Source organism: Phaethon aethereus, assembly GCF_964289735.1.
Source record: "Phaethon aethereus genome assembly, chromosome: 6".
NCBI classification, from domain to species: Eukaryota; Metazoa; Chordata; class Aves; order Phaethontiformes; family Phaethontidae; genus Phaethon; species Phaethon aethereus.
The window spans coordinates 19,837,488-19,856,317 of record NC_138580.1 but is presented as its reverse complement, the minus strand read 5'-3'; the positions used below and the strand labels follow the sequence as shown (position 1 = coordinate 19,856,317).

Genomic DNA, 18,830 nt, shown 5'->3' with positions numbered 1-18,830 from the left:
GGCTTTTAGGACAATGTTAGGCTAATATTTCCATTGATTAATGTCCGAGTTATTTAATGAGTCAACAGGGGTACAGCAGGGGTCTACTCAATTTTCCAGTTTACCAAAAAGTGTTTTTGACCTAACTATCATGGAAGCATGAGCAACAGCACAGCTGTGATAATAGAGCCTTTGCTCAGTCCAGACACTCTCATATAATTGTATGTCCTGTTTCTGCTTTTATAAACAAATGAGAATATTGTCTTTATATTCAGCCAGAATTATAATGGAGCATACCAGCATATCCAGTAACATGAAAACAAGGTGGATGTATTATGTACTTTGCAATCCATTGATTTTATAAAAAATATTGTCGTCTATTGGTAAAGGAAATTTCATATTTACATACAATACTAGATTTGATTCTCATTAGCAATAGAGTTATTTTTAAAAAGTAGATAAATTTTACTACTAACAAGTAGTATAGTGAAAAATAATTTTTACCTACACCTTTAACATATCCCACTTAAACATTAATGATAACTTATTTCTCTTCATTTGTCAAATACTAAATATGTGTTCTGATTTTTCAGGGCCTTTTAACCATATCAAGTCAAGTCTGTTGGGTTCCACATCGGATTCAAATCTCAACAAATACAGTACAATCAACAAAATTCCTCAACTCACACTGAACTTTTCAGATATCAAAAGTGAAAAAAAATCTTCATCTCCTCCTTCTTCGGAGAAAGCAATTATTGCACCTAAGGTGAAAGACCGAACGCACAATGTAACAGAGAAGGTTACCCAGGTAAGGCAATACCCACTATTCTAGTTCCTTTTCAGTTTTGTGGAGCCAATTATCAGTGTATTAAGTAGATTGTTACACTTTTAATGAATGATTTGGATGTCTCCAAGACAATTTGAAGGGTTTGAGCCGTTACTTATTTTACCTCCGATTCAGTTGCATATGGGGTAGTTTACAATATTAGATGATACTGTTAACAAACAAAACTTTTCAGTGCTCTATTTTTCAATGGAAAAAAACTGTAGTATGCACAAAGTGTCCCAAATAAGTCCGCCGGTTTCAGTGATTCCTGTCAGTCTTAAATACTAGTTTCATTCTTTTTTCTTTTTCTCAGTTTTATGAATTGGTCATTAGTGCAAGGCACAACGTGAGAACAAATGGTAGGTGATTGTGCCACTGGTATAGGCATCATAATTATATCTTGTAGTTTTTGTTCCAGTCTTTTGGTTTTTCATAACGCTCTTTCCCGTGGGTATCTTTTTCCATATGTGTACATCAAAAAGGCTGTTAAAATGAAAACCTGATACCTTTGCACTGGATATATGATATATTTCATCATACTTAGGAATGAGGTATACAATTGAAATAAAACTGAAAACAATTCAAGATAGCATATTTCTTCACTCTTAAGACAGATACAGTGCCCTCTGAAGGCAACAGAAGTTTTCAGCTAAATTCAGTATCAATATTACATTTACATGGTAATGTCACATGGAGATTGGTGAGGACAGGCTACCAATGTACGACATACTGAAAAAAGATATTAAGACATGACAGTATCCCAAATAACTTTTATAGTCTTAGTAAAGCAGAGGGTCAGCCTTTAAATGCCCATCCACTAACAGACTGAAAGAGGTTAGAAGTGCTTTGTATTAGAATGCAGATGGAGATTCCATAAGGAAGATCTTGCCAAAAGTAGCTTTTGACTTACTACTGACCTGCCTTCCATAGACCAGACTGCAGCTTCTCTAGATTGGTACTATGCCAGATATATTCCATGCTCCTACTCCTTTTGATAGATATAAAAAGGAATGTATACACCCTCCTAGAGAAATAGAGATAAAAGTTCTATCAGTTCTATCTTGAGATCAGTTAGTGCCTAAAAAGTAATTGGAATTTTATCTTTCATATATTTTGTCTTTGATAGCTAACTTGAATCTGCAACCATTGTACTTTCTTCCATGGTCAGTTGTGAAAGATTTAATCTCTTCTGGATCCATTTTAATATATTTTAAATTATTCATAGTAGTTATACATAGAAATCTTTTCACAGACGATATGGCAAAAAGTCAAGTTACATTAAAGACTAATTTTTATAAGTTATGTAAGCATAAGTCAAGCTTGATTGGGTTTTTTCAAAATTCTGACTGGCTAATCAGTGCCAGAGTTTCTATGTACTAATGACACTGTTATGGGGGAAAAAAAAATCTTAAAAAATCTGTGTTTATTCTCCAAACAACTTAGATATTATGAAAAGGTCCAATAAAAATGGTTTGGATCAACTAAATGTTCCAGAAACATTGATACTAACTAAATTCAAAATTAAGTTTCAAATGCTCTATAAAATCTTTACATTTCACAAAAGACCAATTTAATTTGACATTGGTTTATATCTTTTTCTAGAACTATCTCACCCAATGTGCAGAGTACAATTTGTGTAGCAAACTTTGATAATATACCAATCATCGTAATTGGAAATAATACCCCACAGCTGTTCCTTTCTCTCTTATTATATTCAGTTATAAATGTTTTTATTTGCTGCTGCAGCCTAAACTCTAGGATTGGGTACATGGAGAAATTCCTAGGAGCTATAAATAAATGTAGGTCTACTGAATTCTATAGTCAAAGATCTAGTTAGCTAGTTATTAATGAATTAGATTAGAAATAGACATTTAGAAGATTAAAGTGGCTAGTTTTAGTCCTGTTTATGTTTCTAATCCCCAGGGGTTATAATATGTTTTATAAAAGTCTGCACTTCAAAGGTTCCATTTCATGTCTGCTTGTGTCTTTAAAACCTAAATCTCTTTGTAAAACTTGTCATAGGCCCATAGATCCATTTTGTGTCTGCAGAATAATGGAAGTGGTTTTCGAAGGTCTGAGCACAGTGTTGAGAATAGAATATGGCAGAAAGGTCAAATGAGATAATTAGGATATGCTCATGCTGGCACAGTCCTCTGATACGTAAATCTGTGAAAGAGCGTAAAAAATGTACAGAGGGCTATATGACCTATTTAATCAATGGGACAATATCAGTAAAAGAGCAAATGAGTATAAAATGGCCATGGTAAGTTAAAAGGTCACCCTTAATCAGAATAGTGACATTCTGAAATAGTCTTCTAATAAAAGAAGTTAGGGCAGGAATTCCAAATGTCTTTAGACATAGCCTGAGAAGTGCAGTAAAGGGATAAACAACACGATGTGCTTTTCTGAGATTGCAGGACTTCATGACATGGAAAACTACTTCCATATTGCACCATTCAAACATCCATCCACCTCTCTCTTTATACTCCTCATTGTGTATCTCTCCCATTCCTTTCCTCAGCTTTGCTGAGAAATTTGGTCCTGCTGCTATAACCTGATATTTCCACTATTGTGGGTCCTCTCATGAAAATATAGAGACATGGACTTGGGTATTCATCACACTAAGGTATCAGTGAGCCTTGCAATTAGATCACTGCAGTCTGGATTCTCTCTAATGCATCAATAATATCAAACCAAGTATCAGCATCACAGGATACAAGAATAACTTCTTCTTACAGAGATAACAGCTATATGACTTCTATCATATCCATAAGCTGGAGAAGTAATCCAGGTAGTGAAGACAGTGAAAAAGGAGGGGATGGCACATTGCTACCTTCACAAGGTAGAGGAAGAATAATGAATAAAATAAATGAAAGAGTTATGGTCATTGTATTTAGAGGAAGTGATACAATTTCAGAAAGCATTTAAAGAGGAGTGAGATGCTTTTAGTGGAATAAATTACGAGCAGACAGGAGAATAAAGTTTAGAAAATAATTACAGAAGGAACAGAAGATGTTGTGGGACAGCGGTTGATACTTTGAGTGAAAAATAAGAACTCTGAAATGCAGGTGGAGAAAGTGAGATTTCACTACAGAATTTAATAAATAAAAAAATAAATAGAATCCTCAGCATCTTTCCTTCGAAGTAACACAAATAAATTAATCTCTTCAAAAAGAGCTAGGTTATAAATTCTACTGCAAAGACCCTTAAAATATTGTCTTACTACTTAACAGGAGTGTTCAGAAAATTATGTAGAGATTAATATTGCCTTAAGACATAGCTTGCAGTGAAGTGCTGCACATGTGATGGTCCTGAGTAAGTAAATACCCCAATCTCTTGGCCTTTCACCTGGGTTTTCACTAACCAAAAATCCTTGTGTAATGCAGAGTAACTTAGCATCTTCTGGATGCCTGTTTCTGCAAAACATTGAATTTTACTGAAAGGAATATCCCAGTAGTAGCTGCCAGATAGCTTATGTTGAAAAACTGGCATTGTCATATCGCAATGTAGGTATTTGTCACTAAAATTGAGTTTACGTTTCCCTTCCACTTTAGTGGAAGTTGGGAATGTTTAAATGTTTCACATTATAATTTCCAGGGGTGTTAATCTAGACTCTCTTCTAGAAGAGTATCAACTTACTTTTTTTCATTATTCATTGTTTTTGACAGTCTGTTCAGGGGCACAGTCCAATTTCTGTACTCTTTTGCACTGACAGGTTCATTTGAGGTCCTGACACTGGTCGTTAGAAAGAGACAAGTCTTCCCAGAGGGACAAAAGGTAGACTTTTATCAAAGAGAGCAGTGGGGCAAAAATTTTACATCTGTCCCTTAAGATTTTTGATGAATTCATAAAGGGGACTTCTGGCCTGAAAATCACAGTGTGTAGAGGTGCAACAATAAGTGATCTTATCTTTTGTTTAAATAGTGATTTATTTTAAACCTTCTTACACATCCATTTTACACTGATGTATGGCTCCAAAGCAGTGAACTCTGTTGCAAACAGACTCAAAGATAACAATATTCAATACCTATGTTTATTTTCAAAGAAAAGAGAGAATTCCTGAATACCCATAGATTAATATTGGCAACAAACAATTGCAGGCCCAGTTAATAAATTTATAAACTACTGATCTCCTTAGTGTGTTGTTTAAGTGAGGTGGGTTGACCTTGGCTAGACATTAGATACCCACCAAAGCCACTCTACCACTCCCCTTTTCAACTGAACAGGGGAGAGAAAGTATAATGAGGAGCTTGTGGGTCAAGATGAGGACAGGGAAAGATCAGTCAGCAATTACCATCACAGGCAAAACAGACTCGACTTGGGGAAAGATTACTTTAATTTATTATGAATCAAATCAGAGTAGGATAATGAGAACTAAAACCAAATCTTAAAACACCTTCGCCCACCCCCCCTCTTCCTGGGCTCAACTTAACTCCTGATTTTTCTCTGACCTTGGTGTCTGCAGAATTGTTTCTCTCACATATTCTCACTGCTCTCTCTGGCTGCAATTGCTGTCCCATTTTTTTCCCCACCTTCTTAAATATGTTATCATATTTCTCACATATCATAGAGGTGCTACCACCATCGCTGACTGGCTCGGCCTTGGCCAGCAGTGGACCCATCTTGGACTTGGCTGGCACTGGCTCAATCAAACATAGGGGAAGCTTCTAGCAGCTTCTCACAGAAGCCACCCCTGCAGCCATGCCCCCGCCACCAAACCTTGCCACACAAACCAAATAAATTAAGAAAAACTGTTTTGTGGCCCCTGATCATGAATGTTCAGAGATTATTGATCCCCTTGAAATCCATCAGTCTGTTGAGATAAAGCATGTGGTTGAAAGACCCAATATGTACCTGTTGTTTATGATTTGTCTCAATAACTGACTTACAGGAAGGTAAAACTCTATGATCTTTAAAATTCCTGTAAATAATACTTTTCAGAACAGTTTCATCATCCACTCACATATAGGAAACATGTATACCCAAACTGGTTATATGGCTGATCAAATGATAAATATATACCTTGACAGGCTACATGGTTGATTGGAAGATTGTAATCTGATTTGCAGACATGCTGAACACCCACAGCTCTTCTGAAAGTGGAGCCTTCAGTGAAGGGGGGTCACATATGAAGTGATAGACCTTGTAGTTTCACTGCATGTTTTTGTAATCTGGCCAGACTCTATTCTGTCAGTCCCAAAAGATTAAGAAATTAACAATATCCCCCAAGGCCAGTCTCAGCTGTTGATATAAAAAGAAGTATTATATGATCAAGACTTCAAACTGACCTTCAGGTTTTCAGGCTAAAAGAAGACTAATAGCATATAGGACAGAGAGGGGCAATATAAGACCTAAAAATAAACCAAATTATTGGGCTATACATTTTCAGCAGTCTGACACACTCACACTGTTTACAACATCATGCAACAGCTCACACACAAACAACATTGCAAGGCTGTTCATTTTGGAACACCTTGATATAAAGGAGAAAATTCTGAATTAAGGGGAAACAATTTTACACGTCTTCCACTTATATAGTAAGGCATGCATACAATAATGAATAAAATAAAATTTCATCTTTTATTGTCATTATGTAACTAAGCTTCATAATTACTATAGATTAATTATAGAAACAGTATAAATGTGTGTAATTTCATTATCATTTAGAAGGTGTGACACACCTGTGTGTGAAAAGAAGAAAAGTAGAGAACATCATGGTGATGGCACAACCAATAAAAAACTCAGGGTTAGTCATTTATACCTGTGCAATGACGTAAGCAAAACTGGAGGGCTGGCTCTTTTGCACCAGAGCAAGTACCTATACAAAGTGCATGGAAGCAGAAAATAAAGGCCACTGTTTTGATCAGTTTCAGAAGAAAACATAGCATTTTCATTGAAATTACTTGCTATTGCATCAAGTAATAAAATGGCCAATATAGTTACAGATTCACAGCAATTGTGAAAGGTAAAATATTCCTTTCTTCCAGTAGAGCCTCTTCTCTTTGTGACAGCTGAACAGGGTAAGGCATCTGAACTGCTGCAGTGTTTTGAGAAGATTTCACAACATATGGTAGAAATGGAGCAGTCAGAAAGCCCAGCTGCTTCGAAGAATGTAACCTGGATGCATCCTTAATTAGTCCATGTCCTTCCCCCAAGATCTACTTTTCTGAGAAAGGGATTGCCTGATTTTGCTGAGTTAGGAAAAAATATGCAGTATGTCTATTAATTACAATTTTGAGTAATCAATGTTTTGTGTGATCTCTTTGTTGTTGCTGCCTTAAACCAAATACTGGGTGATCTGGTCTGTGATGATAACACGGAATGGAGCATATCTTTTTTTTTTAATACTAGATTGTTTTCCAAAGCAACATTCTTCTTTCGATGCTAATAAGTTGGGGAAAATCGGCAGACACAGACTTTCAGACTGCATTGTAGTTTGTTCTGAAAATAACGAATTTGATGAATATGTTGAGGGTGTAAGAACTAATGTCCTACAAAGCAAGTAAAACTCATCAAAACCAAGGTGTAGGCAGCACGTAGGCAAACCTAATTTCTCTAGACTAGAGCTCTATACCCCCAAACTCCCACTTCATAGTGGAATGACCTTGGAAGTTTCTGAACTTGGTAGGTTACTCAGTTAAAACCAACACTTTTGACACACACCAGAACTGTCCCACCTTGAACAGCAGGAAGGCAAGCCCCTGCTTAGCCCTTGTCAAGCCCCACTGAGATCCAGAGAATTGGCAGAGTCCTCTGATCCACTTGGCATGCACAGCCTGAAGTAATATCTTTCACACATGCAGTTAGAGCTGCCTTAAAACAGCCATTGAAGGAGTCACCATCGCTCTTTTACATAACCTTAGAACCATACAAAAATGTAGTGTGGAAGAGACCTCTAGAGGCCACCTAGCCCAACCTCCTACTCAAAACAGCGTAACTTCAAAGTTAGATCAGTCAGGTAGTTACCATGCTAACTCAGGAAACAGTTTCTATGTTTAGAAATATATTAAGCATATATTTTCCTAGAGAAAATCACCCAGCAATAGACAGCAATAGCAGCTAGTGTGCAGAAAGAGGGAGGGAAGAGGGCACAAAGCTGTGGATCTCAGAGGACAGAAAGAGCTGTCGTTCTACAAGGAACATTGCTGGTGTAACTAACATTTAGGGTACTCACTTAGGAAGAGGCAGTCCTGTTTTGTAGTCTTAGAGTATTTTGTGTGTTACTTATCTTACATAAATGACCATCTGTTAAAAAATCCAAAGAAATACCCCTGGGCACCAGGGACTCAGGCTTAGGACTGACTCCCTCCCTCCCTGAGTGCCCTTATCCTCAAATGATCTGGATTCTGAACTCTGTTCTAGTGCCAGACACCTCACATGTACGTGCTGTAGTATCAATGTTGGATCTAGCCACAAAACGCCATAACCTGGGCAGGCAATATTTAGTATTTACCTGAAATTACATATTCACCCCTATTAAGAGTCATTTTCATCAGAGAAAAAATGCAGGTATGTTTAGCTAACAGTTTAATATTAATTTCTTGCAAGTAGTGACTTTCCCTTTTAAGTGTAAACCTAACTAATACACAAAATAAAAAACTGGCAGGTGATTTGAAAGATTCACTTTTTCAAGGAAACAGTTAAGTTCCCACACATTGCTAACAAGAGAAATTGATGAATAAACTAAATGTGAGAGCAGAAAGTTCCTGCAATTTGCAGCTACTAAGGTGATGATATAACTGGTGATAATTATAAAGCAGTTATCTTGTACTACTGATTAGAAACCAGGTGGCCTTAAGCATATAAAGGGGAAACAGTACCAAGGTTACTTGGCTTGGGCAGGGGGTAGAAGAGAAGCATGTGGATTGGTTGGATTTGATGTATTGTCAGCCGAGTAAAGTATTTTCTGGTTAGGGTTTGGGATTTTTTTCTTAGGATTAAAAACAGTAAGAAAAAACAAAGTTCATTAAGCCCAGTCAGCACAGTATATTTTTTGATGAATTCTGAATGCCCTCAAAATTAATAAACCAAATGAGGTCATTCTTCTCATCTATTATCTGTCATGTGTTAGAACTTGGATAATACTTTCAGCTTGCAGCTGGTGACAAGATCAATAGAAAAGTGTGTACCCAGAATAGTTCATAGAAAAAGCTTTTCAAATTAAAAAAAAGAAGGAGGAACACTCCTTGAATTATATTGAAATACCAATAAAATCACGGTAAGGGAAAAATCAGGAACCAGCTGTATGAATCACAAATCAAAGGGTCATTGAATCCCAAATATTATGTTTATGAAACTCGATGCTAATCAGTGTGGTAACATGTAGTTGCAAAGCACTTATTGAGCTTTATGGGTGGTATATGTGACACTGAGCAGAAAATTAATGAGCATAACACAACAAAAATCTCTAGAAAATATTCTCTGCAAGTGGCTAGTTCAGGCCATCTAGAGTGTAGAAATACACTATAAAATTCAAATCCATCTGAAATAAAGTATCTAAATTGCATTAATATTTAGTTGATACCCATAGGATATAGAGAACTCAAAGTGTTTCTTCTTCCTGGTATCAGGGTGGCCTTTATTTCAATTTATCTTAGATAAGTTTGTTTTTCTTTGACAGTTGAATAAATCTTCCACTGTAGCGCAAGGTGGAATTGTCTCTAAGGTACTTCAGGTGTATTTTCAAGCATAAATTTTTTATTCAAAGATTTGCTAATTTTACATTAAGGCAGCATTGTTTTAAATACGAAAATTGCAGTAACTACTTTTCGTTTAATATCTTGGAAGCTGGCATGAGAAGGTATGTTTGGCTCCAGACAGCCTGTTCAGAATACTGCCATTATTAAATGGGAGGAAAAGTTCTTCATTTCACAGCTTTGCATTTTTTTCTATTCTAAGTATCCATCTTCTTTGAAAATGTTCCACTTTCTAAATGAATTCTATTAATTATGAAGAAACCTACTCTCTTTTGAAACAGAAGAGCTGCTGTATGGTATGGTCTCTCATCTGTACCAATCTGTTCTGTTCAGAGTTTCGTTGGGTTTGTAGGTGGGTTAACAATGGAAGACTATAACCAAAGGAGAGTAACACGTTTTGCTACAGTTTAGTCTATAGTGGTGTTTGTTGCTGGGTTTGGATTTGAGCAAGAAATCAGTGCCTGCGGCTTATGGTCATCTTGCAGAACTTTTTAGAGGCCAGCCAATTTATTTTGATGAATTTTGTTAGGATAGCATGCGTACTGCAGCCTCCTTCCAGATTTTCAAACAAAGCTTGAAAAATAAGTTTTGTACAGGATAGTAATCTCCATATATACCATGCTGTCTACTTTCCCTCTGTACACCTGCAATATCAAGTAAGCTAAGGAAAATGCAATACTGAATGACCCATTCTGCAGTTTACACAGTGTGATAAATTAGTCAATATATCTAGAAAACAAAGAACATTAGGAACATTAAAGCTTACAGTCAGGCTTCTATCCTAGGCATTTTTCCACTGGATTGAGCTTTTGATGCCTGCAATCATACATGTGATCAGCCATAGTACCAAAAAGATCCCTATATCTCCCTGGTTAAATCCATAAATAAAAGGTCCTCTTCTCTCCTGAACACAAGCTTCCTTTAGCATAAGACAGGCAAGAGAGACCTTCTCAAGGAGTTATTTTTGGCTCACTGATGCTGTGCTATCACAACATTTTTGTTAGAGTACAAGAGTAGCTAGTGAAAACTCATTATGAAGGTCCTACCATGTCTTGCCACGATTCACCAAAACCAAAATATGTTTTTACATGGGAAAAGCAGAAACATGTCTAATGTAAGATCCAGCTACTAACTGAGGAAAGGCAAGTCTGTCTGCTCAGTTCTCCATGGTCAAAACTCCACCCTTTTTCTCTGCCTAACAGGTATGAATTGAATGGATAGTTCTAGAAATCGTATTATGCTTTTATAGGTCGGTTTTGCTAGTGAAATGTGATTTGTATTATCACATTTTGTGTACATGTGTGCACAGTCTGCTCCCCTCGCCAAATGGCTTTTTGGTTGGAATGTTACTGACCAAATTTGGTAGAAGGTTGGGTAATGCACTAAACTTTCCTACAAGTGGTGTGAAGACTGGTACCTGGGCAGAACGCTACGACTAAATGTTTCCTTTAGGTGAACCAGGTTGCCATATACTTACTAGGCATAAACACTGGAGAGCTACAGGGGAAATGGACATTTCTAAATGAAGCTTTTCCCCAGCTACCAGAGCAGTTTCAATTGCAGTTCACACCTTTTTTAAACATTAAGGGGTCTAATTACAAAATACAAATTTTCTAGAAACTAAAGTTTGTTTATTTTGCTGATTATGGAAAAAGTATTTACCATGGAACTGAAGGTTAAACTTAAATATGAATGTATGCATAAGGATCTCCCCTTCTCCTTTACTCCTGACAGTTATGTCAGTAGGTACTGTGATCATAGAACCAAACTATGGCTGTAGCTGCTTCGTTTTCAATCTGTACACTTCAGATATTCTTACAGTTTTTACGCTCTTCTTTAGCTGCATCAAAATGTTTGGCAGCTATCAAACCCATCTAAATGGATAATAATGAAAGATACATTTTTTCAAAATACTGTGAGGAAGACAGAATAACATTAACAAGCACAAAATCTACTTTGTTTTGTTGTCATGCTATGAACAAATGATAGAAAATATCTTTCAGGTGACTAAAAACCACAGCAATAATTTAAACCCTTATTACAAATGTAACCCTTGATGTTTTGTTGTCAGACATATAAATGCCCGTTAACAGCTTAGCATTGCCAGAAGAGCAATGAATAACTCACACACTCTTTAGCATTTTGAAGGATAGCATTTTCTGTCTTCTGGAATAACACCTCGTAGAGAATTTTTAAAGAAGAGGGTTACACAACTTTTAATACATATTCTGGCATTAACATTTGCTAAAAATAGTCAGTTGTTAATGTCTCCTTCTCTGATAACCTGCATATCACTAATTTAAGAGTTAAAGATCAGTAAAACACACTCGATAAATCTGTATGCTTCTAAGTGTTGCTCTGATGATGTGTTGTCCACTAATATGTAAGTAATTACATACTGACAGGCAGGAAGAGGCTTCTGAGGTTTAAGATCTATAAGCCATTTCTTAATTTTTTCATGGAAAATAATGGCCAGAAAATGAACTACAAAAATATTTCCTCTCTTCTAAGATTTATCTTCATGAGGAAATAAATTACAGGTTAGAGATAGTAAGTTTTCTGAATTATTACATGTATTCAAGTTTGGTGAAGCAATTTTGTTTAACAGTAACATCCACAGAAATATTATTTCCATGAAATCTGCACAATTTTACTGAACAAACTGGAGAAGGCTGTTTAATCTCATGGCATACATAACTTTCCTTGACAATTTGAAGATTTTGGGTTACAGTGTATTTAAATATCTTTATCTGTATTAAATATCTTTAGCTAAAGTAGATTTACCTAATTATTTGATAGTCTCATGAAAATGTGGCACTTCATGGCCTCAGTCCTGTAAAGCACTCAGCATTCCCAGGAAGTCCCAGTGCTCTTGAATCCAAGACACATTTGAAAGTTTTCATCATCACCAAGGAAGGATGCTACCCTATCAAATGGATGACATTTCTTGAGGAATCTTTGTAAATTTTTATGACGAAGAATAGTTTTGTAATTCTGTTTACATGGGATTACTTCATAACAAGGCCGCCTTCTTTGCTTTGTATTGTGGTTGGTTGAGTTCTCTGATGTACTATTACATTTCTGGAGATTTCAGTGTTCACAAGTATCATTACATTTATATAGTGCAAGCACTAGTGAGAGACCAATAACTGTTCAGTTCAGCTGTTACAATTTCAAGGCATCAACATAATCACCATATGCAGATGAGTCATGTCACTGATGGATACATATACTGTGTGGGTGTGGGCTTCAGGGATCAGATCTTAAATTTGTTCTCTGTTTCATGACATGTTTTAGATGACATGATGTAAAATACTATTATTTCTTATCTAAACACCACGTTCATAAGTATAATGAAATGTATTTTAATGACAGACCTAAATAGAAAATAGACAGAACAATTCAACTAATGTAACTTGAACAGTCATGACAGCAATGTTACACTCGTAGGTGCACAAGACCTTTTTAAATCAATGTCAGTCTCTATTCCTTGTGGCTTTTTCCAATATCAAATTAGCAATTTTTATGGCAATGTATGAAGAGGTTATGTCTAGGTCTCAGTTAGAATTTTTCTTAAATTTTAACACCACCAAACAGCATTAATGTTCAACTTCACTGAAATTTTTTGGACATTTATTATAAAAATTACTTAACATCAGATCAAATACATTCCACATACCACTTTTCTTCTTCTTTTGCACTGTCTCATTGCCTACCAAATTGCACCTCCACCAGAATATTAATTTACTGAATATCCAAAAACCTTTCCAGTGTTTCCACATTTCAGTTAGGCTGAGAATGCCACAAAGTCTGTCTTTGACTAGCTCTAAAAAGCTTTATTTAGTGGCAGAATCACTTCTGGAACAAAAATTATTCAAATACACTCAGATAAGCTTTGGGTTTTTCAAGTTTAGGCATTAATAATAAAAGTGCTCTTTCAGTGCCTACCTAAAATGACACTTAGTGAATATGTGGGCATAGTCCAAAAAAAAAAATCTATTGTGCTATTTCTGACCCTGCAAACAAAGAAATATTGAGCCTATTGTTTAAATAAGAAAGGTTTATATCCTCTTGTACCTGAAGTCCCAAATGGGAAACATATAGGACAGGCAAGGACAAGTCATATTTTCACACACAGCAGATTTTCTTTAACAAAAGCTTAACTTAAAAAATACAAAGGTCATTAAAATACTGTGTTATCAGACCTCATGGGCATACTTCAAACTGTCTGTTAGAGAAAATTAAGTATCAGCATTAGATACAAATTGTCATACTACATAATTTTAAAGCATTTAATAGAGACAAAAGAGTAAAACAAGACAACAACTACTAACTTTCCCCACCATTAATATTTTTTGGTTAAGATGTTCTTTAATAGCTATCCTTTGAAAAACATGTAAAAATATCTCTTGCATATAAAAATTCTTTTTAATGCTGATGTGTGAAAGCAGTATATCATGCTATGTTTGGAGGGTGCACTGAATCAAAAGCACTGCAGCTTACTTTCAGTACTGGTGTAGTCTTCTTAGTTGTTCATGTCAGCATCAACGAAGATGATCATCTAGATGACTAATATGAAAGACCATTATAGTCATCTGGGGAACTAGATAATGCCTACTATCAGGGAACAAATGTTGATTTCACTTCCATTTTCTCAGTACTACTTGTGTAATATTTATTTTTAGGCCTTTTTAGATTCAGAGATCTCTTTAGGAGGTCCAGGCTGTGGGGATCTCATGGTAATGGTATGAACAGAGAAGAAAAGGGAAGAGATGTCCTTGCTAGTTATAGCTTGGTAGCTTCAGTAGAACTAATACACAGGAGAAAACAGAGCCAAGAGAGGTTACATCAAGAGAAGAGAATTCCACAAACCTAATAATATGAAAAATCATATCCTCTTTTAAAGCTGAAGTAATACTGCTTCATTTCTTAATCATTCAGGTTTTTGAATCATTTGGCTTTAAGGTCATGATAAAAAGGGTTAATTATTACAGGAATATGGCTTTAGCTTCTGTGTCTACTTCACATTTCTTGTTTCTTTTGTTTTCACAGTTTTTCCAGTTCAATACTGTTATTGGTCTTGTTAATAAAGATCTAAAAATTAGTTCAAAGCTACATGTCAAAAGGAAGATATTGTACTCAAGTTCTAAGTGGTGTTGGATAACACTGGCAGTGTTCATTCTGCACCATGAGCTGCATCAGAGACCAAACAGGAATAGTAATTTACCTTTACTCGAACTTAGGAGATGCTACCTTCCTTGATTTCCTACTCACTACCAATAAACTTGTACAGAGTTTATGCTGCTGGAAAAAAAATTTAATCCAAATAGGTTTTCATTTTTTGTGAAATTACACAGAAGTCATTGAGATTAACCTAGTTCAATAATCTATGGAAACCTCTTATAAAAATGAGAAGGGTATGAATGTTCTCATGTCACCTCTTGCCTGTGTTCTTTGAGAAAATAGAGCATGCTTTACTTTTCATTAATGTAGTCACCTTCCACTGTTACAGTCAGATAACGAGTATGGATGATTTTGGCTTTCTGATTTAACTTTGAAATGTATTTGGATTAGAAGATCTGAAAAAAAACAAAAGATCTGAATTCCTTCCCTTATTTTTGACCAGCTGCAATAATGTCTATAATAGAATTATCCTGGTTCTATTATCATCCTAGATGATATTTCATATCTTGGCTGCTGAATACACTTTATACAATGAGAAATGTTGAAGTTTCTTCAATCTCTACTGATAATAAAGATATTCAAGTCTCTCAGCATATGAGGAGATGACATGTTGCTAGCTTTGCTACAGCTTCCCTGTCTTAAAGATGCAGGAGTGATCATCCATTCATCTGTCAGGGCTGTGCACCTAGCATTGGACTAAGCCCAGCAAGATATTGGCAAAATAATATTTTTTCATGTCATATAGTATTTCCTAGAAATAAATCATTTTAACACTGTATTTCAATGAGTGGACTGGTAGTATCTTCCATAGTTTTACACAGGATGTTTTATGGGTGAGATATTTTAAAATCCCCAAGTAATTTAGGACCACATTTATAGTTTGAGCTTTATTAAATGTTTATGAAAATCTCTTAAGACGAAAAGTGTTATGCAAGAGCTAACCTTCTTAGTACAAGCTTTACTTTAATTCATCTGTGGCAAAAGCAGCAGTGACAAAACAGTATTTAGTACTGAATATAACTACATCATCTAAATACGCAGTTCATGGGAGACACACTTTGTCATGAGATATAGGAAAGTACCTTTCTGAAAAGCTAATTTATTAAGCTTTGCACCCATCAAAATCTCACATCTACCTTTTGCACAGATATACTCAGTATCCATCTACCTTACAACTGTTGGGTTTCCCCCATGCCGTTACAACTCTTATTTTACCACCTATAAACACTGCTCTTTGTTCAAATTTTCCGGATGTGCATTAGTTCTGTCCATGATGAAAGCTCTTACCTAGATTGTGAATACGCTACATAATGTTTGTGGGAGTGTACCTCAATCATGTGTCTGCTGTCTGTTTGGAAATACACCGCACAAAAATATTGTGAATTCTCAGCAAAAGTGCAAAAGTTCCAATGCTTTCTGAATAAGTTGCTTATAGCATCTGGTCCATGCAATCACAATATGCTCACAGAATGAGTTCAGTGCTTCTTGAAAGCATCAGGCATGTTTTCAGGTTGTTCTCCATGTTCATGTGCTTTACATAGCTCTACAGTTGCTTGAAGAGCCATGATCCAGCATATAATAACCCTATCCCACACTTGCTCTCATGCAGTGTTACAATAGCTAGGAAACTATGCTGTAAATCCATGCAGTGGCTTGACAGAAGTATTTCTTTAACAATTCATGGTGATGTTCATAACAGATGGCTTATCATTTATTGTTTCTGATTTATGATTTATTAATACACTATTATGCTTCTTTTCTTTGTTTCTAGTTCTTTGGGTTTTGCTGTATGCATTTGCATTCTTTAATAAATTTAGATTGAAATTGACTCAAAATGAAACTTATGAATATACATGTGTTACATAGTAATATAGGTCTCATAGAGTCTCTTGAAATTCTACAGTTTGCATAATAGATAACAAAAATAAACTATTTTCATGCAGGAAATAAAAATACACTGGAAAGTGTCTCCGTTAAGTTATAAATTCAAAATTAAAAGAAGAGGACAAATATTTGTGTGAATTAAACTTAAAAATAAAAAGAATCAACTGAAGTTAGAGGAGTAAGAATGATGATAGCTCATTGTTGCACAACAGCTTCCATGAATGATTTCCACTCATTATACTTTGCAAGATGCTTTCAGTTTAGTAAGTAAATATTGTTCTCTCTACTTGACAGAAGTTAGAGAGGTTAAATGTCAGCTTGCCTAAGATCACTGAGAAACTCAATGGCAGAGACCAGAGTATAATTCCCAGATCATCCAACATCTTGCCTAGCATTTTGCCCACATATTCTGTTTTATAAAAGAAATTGTACATGGAAGAATCATTCTGTTTCTCCAAGAAGTGTCAAACACTCTTGCTGACTGTGGTGCTGTAGAGCCTATAACAAGAATCCCCTATACAAAACGATTATCCAGTGAAACATACAGCCAATGTGCTGCAAAGCACATCAGCCCGGTTTGGCTCCTTGACACTTCACCAAGAAACACTATGCAAAAGAAGGTCTTTTGAACACAAGAGAGGGCAGAAATGTTACCAAGAACCAGGCAGGTTTTCTTGAGGGGAAAGATGTTATAACTGTCAAAAAAAAAAAAATACCACCACAGTGTAACCCAGTTTAAAGTAATAACAGCTTATGGAATCTTTTTCTTTTATATAATTAATTGTCACCTGATATTACCTCTGGTACATACACTTCCTTTCTGTTGAACAGAGCAACAGCCATTAATAAATTTTCATTATTCTTAAATATCATTTCTTTCCCTTTTAGTGAACTACTATTATCTTTGAGAAACTAAAAGCTACCAAACACTTCAGAAAGATAAATCTATCTAAAACTGTGTGAATTTATGACAGTTACTTTGATCTCACTCCATATTTTTCTGGGTATCTGATTGCAGCCCTTCTATAATAAGTGCCACCTTGAACTTGTGATCTTAGAAAGTGAACACATGAACCTAAAAAGAGCAAAAGATGTTCACCAGCCCTACCTGTGAGAAACACCTGAAGCAAGATTCTCAGAGTCAAAAAATGTGTTTGAATGAAGAGTCTTCTAACTTGCAGCAGTGCTGGTTTAACAGTGAATAGGATAAACAAGAACACACAGGAAAAGTTGAATTTTAGATCAGGGTTCTTTACTCAAAGGCAAAATAAAATACAGTTTATTTAACTTTGAATTTTTCTAACTATAAATAGAATAAAACATCACCTAATACTGCTTGTAAAACACACCAGTTATAAATACATTCCTGCTTTCGCCAGTAAAACCAGTGTGCGATGATATTTCATCAAGGTTGAATACCCCTAGTTTTTTTTAAGAGAAAACCCATTGCAGCTAGTATGACTTTTACTACTTAGCTTTATAGTTTTCTCTTCAGTAACAGTGAGGAAGCTTGGTTTTCTCATCATGTCATGTCCCAAGGTTCAGACACTTTTCAACACTGCAATACTTTAGCCTTGTCCCAGTGCTGCTCCTTATTCTTAAAAACATTTTATTCCCTAAGCACCTGGTTTACAATCCAAAGTATAAGGAGAATTTCACTGCCCAAAAAAGATGAATTAATAAATGTCTTTTCACTAACAGTGAATTTGTCAACATCTATTTTAAGCAAGTGGAAATAGTAAAGGTCTTTTGAGTGGATTGCTAAGTACACTGAAGTTTTCCATTTAGCCAAAATGCCCACGATTGGCCAACACCAGTAGACAAGCCTTGCAAGGATGTCGTGCAACAGCAAAAGGATAAATTCACCTCATATTCAAGCAGTCTCTATTGAAACTGCCAACATGAAACCTAATAATGTTTTCCCTTTTCTTATGTATGTGCAACTGTGATTTTTTTTCATCTGAGAAACAAACTCCCATTTCCTTTCTCTTAATCCAGCAAAAAAAAAGCTACATAATGAGCGTTTGTTTTCACTTCTCGTTGCGTGGGAGTAAGTAATGCAGAAATGTAAAGTTCTATATCACATTATGAATATGAAAATCACAACCATCAGTCAGCCTCTCCTGTTGCGTGTGTCTGAGAAAGTAGAATGAAAACATTGAATGCATTTCTGCTATGATCACTTTTATACTGCTCTTTCCTCAATTTGCCCTATTGGGTTTTGGGGGTTTTTTGTACTCTTAAGTTTCACCAAACTAAAC

General features: G+C 35.6%; 1 protein-coding gene across 1 annotated transcript in view; it reads left to right on the top strand.

Moving 5' to 3' along the window:
* The window catches only part of KCNH7 (potassium voltage-gated channel subfamily H member 7), a gene marked incomplete at its 3' end in the record, with an annotated part of 239,809 nt that overhangs the window by 168,797 nt on the left and 52,182 nt on the right, over positions 1-18,830 (top strand). The window contains exon 6 of the mRNA XM_082001369.1: positions 573-787. Within this exon, the coding sequence (XP_081857495.1) occupies positions 573-787 (215 nt within the window). The remainder of the gene's footprint in view (positions 1-572; positions 788-18,830) is intronic.